This window comes from Rhagoletis zephyria, unplaced genomic scaffold, assembly GCF_001687245.7.
Source record: "Rhagoletis zephyria isolate East Lansing unplaced genomic scaffold, Rhagoletis_zephyria_1.1 Rzeph_scaffold_02085, whole genome shotgun sequence".
NCBI lineage: Eukaryota > Metazoa > Arthropoda > Insecta > Diptera > Tephritidae > Rhagoletis > Rhagoletis zephyria.
In genome coordinates this window covers 34,281-40,715 of record NW_016159169.1, presented here as the reverse complement: position 1 = coordinate 40,715, position 6,435 = coordinate 34,281, and the positions used below count along the sequence as shown (strand labels likewise).

The 6,435-nt window shown below is 31.9% G+C and overlaps 1 protein-coding gene across 2 annotated transcripts in view; it reads left to right on the top strand.

Moving 5' to 3' along the window:
• Positions 1-6,435, top strand: part of LOC108365971 (facilitated trehalose transporter Tret1) — a 28,894-nt gene that overhangs the window by 9,914 nt on the left and 12,545 nt on the right. The window contains exons 1-2 of one of the 2 annotated variants that reach the window (XM_017620212.1): positions 3,081-3,126; positions 3,458-3,538. The exons of the other annotated variant lie outside the window; for it this stretch is intronic. Coding sequence (XP_017475701.1) covers positions 3,486-3,538 — 53 coding nt within the window. The 5' untranslated portion in view covers positions 3,081-3,126; positions 3,458-3,485. Of the gene's footprint in view, positions 1-3,080; positions 3,127-3,457; positions 3,539-6,435 lie in introns of those variants that run through there. 2 annotated transcript variants of the gene reach the window in all.

Sequence of the window (6,435 nt, the reverse complement as noted above, 5' to 3'; positions counted from 1 at the left end):
ATGATGATGAAGATGATGATGATGAGAAATGAAGATGAAGATGAAGATGAAGATGAAGATGAAGATGAAGATGAAGATGAAGATGAAGATGAAGATGAAGATGAAGATGAAGATGAATATAAAAATAAGTAGACTGTTATGATCGACCTGTAATTCTCGCAGGAGATTTCAACGTAAACTTTTCGCTGGCCGAATACATGTATGATGAACTGACAAAATTTGTGAAAGAAAAATTTTCATTGGAAATGGTTATTGGTAGATATGTTCCAACAACCAAATTAGCGACTACCATTGATGCAGTTTTTCTAGAAATATTAATAATATTGAAATAAAACTTTTTATATATTACTTTAGTTACCACAATCTACTAGTTGATATTGTAGATATGCATGTTTTCTCAGCCAAAAATAATAATTAAACTTAGCAATTGGTTATAAAAAATAAAAAATTAAAGCTCGTTAAAAAAATTAAAATAAATATGTATTTAGTGTATTAGAAAATATGTACATGTGTATGTATATCACACATTTCTTTCTTTCTGAAATTCCTCTATTAAGTTTCACTTCTTCCGCGCGTAGGGACTACACGCACTGGCTTTTTTTTTTTTTTTGAAGTCAAAAAATATTTAGAGGTCGCTCAAAGCGCTCAAGTTTTCCATGTATTTTATATGAGAAAAAATAACTTTTCGTATAAATCGTAAAGAATTCTTCAAAATCAATATTTTTCGTCCGTAAAACTCTGTTTCTCTTCAGAAGATTCCCAATAATAACACGCAATTATTTTTTTACCATATTTTCATAGTAACTATATTTATAGGTCCCCCAAAACCCATAGTAAACGCCAGAAAATCCAATGGTGGGATAAATAAAAAAACTTTAGTATTAAAAAATAGGTAAATAAACAATTGGGTATTGTTATTGGAAGTCTCCTGAAGTGAAACAGTGTTTTCCGAGCAAAAAGTATTGATTTTCAAAAATTCTAAACCATTTCTACGAAAAGTATTTTTTCCCATATAAAATACATGGAAAATTCTGAGCGCTTTGGGCGACCTCTAAATTTTTTTGATTTCAAAATAAAAAAATTGGGGTAAGTTTATTTTTTCGATATAGACAACCCTAGGGGGTGAGAGCATTAAAATTACGACTTTACTTATTTTGGACCACCCTAATGTATATGTAGTATTTACATTAGACCGTACCAGAAAATAAGTATTTTACAAGACAATTTTTGGCTGAACTAGAAGTCGCCTTTTACATTTTTTATGTATCTTCGGCATTTACAGTCGGATCTTATGGCGATTTCGCTTCTACAAAAAATTGTGCCTTTTCATTCGCCCTCTTAGTGTTTGTGTGTATAGGGCAAAGAGAAGGTTGCACTTTTCGGTAGAAACGAACTCGACATTAATGTATAATATATCGACGTTCTTTTTTCAAGAAGGCAATTTCTTTGTTTCAAAGTTCAGTGGCCTCAAGTGCCCCTTTGTTGTACTTACCAGATCTCAGTTCTTATCACCATAAAGTACCACCCTATTAGTAGTAAATTAAAGCTCACCAAAAATCATTAAACTTTTGCTAAGAAAGTATTTTGATTATTCCAATAGAACTTCTTAAAAAGCTAACTTTTTACTGTCGAAATTAGATGCCACCGAAAAATGTAAAAAGGCAGGTTCGACCAATAAAGATTTTTTTTTTTCGAAATTGCCTTGCAAAAATACTTAAGACTCAAGGACGAAACTTTTTTGTTTGTTTATAAGGCGGTAAAGTCTAATGTAGATGCGAGTATTAACTAAATACGACTTTCGACAGTCTTCTTATTACCGGTATACATACATATTTACATATGTACTTGAACCTTTTGAATTTACCTACATAAAAGCAATTAAAGTTGTTGGAATGCTATCATATTACATATAAAATAGTAGTGACGACGCGCTCGTGCACGCTGTCTAATTTCCGTCCGTGACTTTATTACTTTTATTGCACATCTAAAACAAAACAAACAAACGAAAAAAATTAACAATAAGTAACAGATTCAAGTTTTGAATGACCAAGAAAAAAAAAGAATTCAAAAAGCGTGACATCTTTTTTTCTTTACATAAATGCAGTTTTGTAATTAATGTGTTTTAGTTTTTTAGTATTTACTTACGTATATTCAACTTCAGTGAGGCCAGTAACACCGACAGCAGCGGCTGCGGCAACGGCAACAGCAACAGTAAAAAATCTTAAAGCAATTTGAATCTAACCATAAACTTAATTGGGTACCCATATATTACATATGTATGTATGGACATTAGGGTGCCCATCGAAAAACATTTTGTTAAAATTTCAAGACCCTACTAATTTTCTTCCTTTCTATGAGAAATATTTCGAGAAATATTATTTCCTATTTTATAGATGTTTTAAAAATCATTTAGAGATCGCGACTTCTCATTTCAGGTCAGAAAGTACGGTTTTGTAGATTTATTTGTTTTTGAATGACTAGTTTTCGTTCAATTTAAAAGATCGAACATTTTGTGAGAAGAAGATTTATAGGCCTTTAAAATGATGTATATTAATCTATTGGCGGTTTTTTTTTATCGAGAAAAGACATTTTTTTCCTTATCACTTATTACCGCAATTTCAAAATACATATGTAATACTGTATAAAATTAAATATGTTTTCAAATAAACTGATACCTCAATTATTGCAATCGCATTAAAATTCTCGAAGTTAGGCGACTTTTTTCAAATTATTATGTACCGGACTTTCAGATTTTTTGAGCAGTGTGGCTGAGGAATTCATCAAAGTTTATTTATGCAATCGCAAAAAAGTGGTTTTTCAAGAAATTTTACCGCCACTTATACGATATATGCGTATCTTAAAAACTAATTAACCGACCTCGACCAAATTTGATATACACATTGTGCTTAGCCTCCTAAAGCACTGTCTTCAATATTTTTGAAATCCGATAAAACCTACTCCCCCTAAAATATAGCTCGCTTTGATTTTTTTGAAATTACAGTTACGTTGGTGGAGCCCGTGGTTTTTGTCCGATTTCAAATGGCGCTTTAGGCGGCTAAGCGCAATGATAATTGAAACACGCCCACCAAAAGAGCAACTAAATACAATATGCCTACATAAATGAAGGTGAGAAAAGAAATAAAAAAGAGAAATAGCAAATATATATAAATCACCGTTAATCAGTGAATAAAAAATAAAAAAATAAAACTGTGATACATATGTAAATGTTGAACAATACTAAACATTGTGCTTGTGATATTTGTATGGAATAACTCAGTGGAAAAATATACATATGTATGGATGTGCATATGTATGTATATAAGTGCACTAATACCTACATACATACATATGTACTTAGCATGTGCATAATTACAATTATACATACTCACATATATAAAAGTAAAATATGCTAAAAACTTAGCGAAAAGCAACTAATCAATACATTTTCAACTGAAAGATCGATTAAAATCACACATTTGCTGAACATGTGCAACAACACTATGACGGCAACGGACAAAGCAACGGAAGTAAAAAACGGGTAAATTCCAAATAAAAAATCAACATTAATTGTTAAGTATGCATGTATGTATGTACACATGGTATAATAGCCTCTTCACTACATAAATTCTAGGCAGACCAAATATATCGATCATATTGGCAAGCACGTAATTGCGGGGTAATTTTAATTGAAACTCGGAAACTTCGGGTTGGCGACGATACGAATTTATTATAAGGCCTAATTCCCTACCCACTGCGAACATACCATTTCTTAGCCAATTTTACATGAAATCAATCCCGCACTCGCTCTGCACACTTATTGGTTAGAGGTGGAAAACTATCGATAGTATTGACTATCGATACATGCCGATAGTATTGATGAACACTATCGATATATCAATACTATCGGCCATATTTAATTTATGTATAAGAAAAAACTAAGTTTTCTTAAAAGACATCGTTATATTAAATTAAAAGTACAGTTTTATTTGTTTGCCAAAAAAATTTTCTGCAAGAAAAGCTAGTCCAAAGTTTTTGTCTTCAGTTTTGTTCGGCGTCATTAATAGTTACGATCTCGCTCTCTAACTCAACAGATGATGCAAAGCTATTTGGTACTACATACTATATAGGTAAATTCACTATTGTTTTTTTATGGAAGACAATATCAAGGATCCATAACATTAAGAAAATTAATAAAACACTTATCATTAACTTTAGTGAACTGTTGAAGATCCTTGAAACTGCTGGATTTATTTATTTTTTACGTCGACTTTCATTGTCATATGTATGTACATAAATATATTGGTAAAACAAGAGCCGAATGTTTTAAAAGTAAACGCACGCATGTACATGTAATTTTATCATACAAAAGGGTTGAACGTGAAATAACACAAATTTGCTTTATTTTATTTCTCGTTGGGCAATAAGACCAACTTTAAACTTCTTTGCAATTGAGTAATAAAGCAAAACTAGTAAACCTGCTTGGCGTTAAAACGACCAAAATTTAATTTTGAAAACTTAAAAAATATTCAAAATGTTAGTCAGAGTTATAAGAGATCCGAGTGCCATATGTTATCTAAAACCTTGCAGCCGTTTCTGAGTGAAGAGCAGTCTCGCATAGTATAGCTACGAAAAGAGTTCTTAGTTAAAAAAAAAAATAAAACTTTATCACACATCTGCAGGTCTTTAATTTGAAATTCCTTTTCAAAAGTATTCTCAAACTAAAATCTTCTTAAATCTCTTTCCTCTGAGATTTTGATACACATGTATTTCTAATGTTGACCTAATTTGAATTTGATATTTCGAACACATCGCAACTAAATTAAGTTCACGAATAAAGTCTTTTCAAAATAATTTCTATTGATACAAATCTTTTAATAACTCATCCAACTTATTGAATCATTTGAATGTAACTTTTTAAACACTCGGCAACGCTCTTCAAACATTCCAAATGTTCAAACTAAAGATTTCTTAATATTCTTTCGTTTGACTATAGTATATTTATATTTCATATACTTTTTGTATTAGTTAATTAAGTTAGACTTTTCAAACAGGTGACAGCCCTCTTTAAAGTGTTTTCAAGCTTAATCCTTGTTTACTCTCCTTCGCCAGGCATTGCGATACATAGTTTAATTAACTGGTGAATTAAATGGAATTTTGTTTTTGCAAACGTATGGCAACCCCAAATTCAAATTCCAATGAATTTTATTGTATTTTCAGGTTTATTCAATGAATTTGTTGAATTTGATTGTTCAACAGGTGGAAACTCTTTTACAAAAAAAAAGCAGTTTGCACATCCACAGGCCAAGCGGTTTAATTTTACACTCCATTTTTGAAAAAGGAGCAAAAGGTACAGATCTTTTGTGCTGAACAATACACGTATTATATATATATATTATATATACAGATAGCGCACATCTATATTTAGGTAGTCACGCAGTTACATTTGACAAAAAGGAGTACATGAACAAGTTAAATGGACGGATTTGTAAGTATGCAATTTTGAAAGTGCCCAGCGGCGCGGCGGTCTCTCCGCGGTTTTAACAGTTCTTGCAGAGACGAAGATAGAAATTCGTACAAATAGATGTAGAAGGAACACTTCGATACCTCTGGTGCATTCGATGAAAACGAACACAGGCCAATGCATATTGACGCATCTCACATGGCTCCACTAGATCAATACGAGGCACAATGGGGCGCTTCATACATACAAGTTGATGCTCAAAAGTCTGTAACCAGTTTTTTCTCCTTAAATTGATGAAAATACATCCTGAAGGGAAATATAATATCAATTTAATAAAATTATTCCATTAATTATATGTTTACTAACACTGTTTACCAAATTATTTAAAAGGACTATTTCAGTAGGTTGTCTTGGTATTGCCAGTAGTGAGCTATTTATCATTTGGAGGGTAAAGCTCAATAAAGATATTAAACAAAACGCTGTTTACAATTTTGTCGGTGCAGTGGGACAATTCAGTGAGAAAATTAAGAAATTTCAGGTTCAGAGAAGAGATTCTGGTTTTAAATTGAAATTAGTATAATTTGGAAATATTTTTCAAAAATTGTTAAAGCGATATAAATTTCCAAAATTTTGTTTTGAAATTTTTACTTCCGTTGTGGTATACAAAAAAATATTAGGGCTGTTCAGGCATATGCTCTGGCATTTGCATATTCCGTGCATTTGTAAATTCACAACAATAAAATGCACATGGTTGCCATGCCATCTATGCCAGTAGTTTGTATTCAACGCTAACGTAAACTTTTGTATCGCCTCGGTAGTACCGCACCTGTTTGAGGCCACCTTAAAGAGCTCACGGGTGGTTGCTCACTAAAGCACATTGAGCGAACACGCTCGGGCTACTGCAGGCCAAAGAGCTTATAGGAAGTTACATCTCTAAGAAATTTAGGAGCCTAGCAGGTTTGCAGACGGGTCAT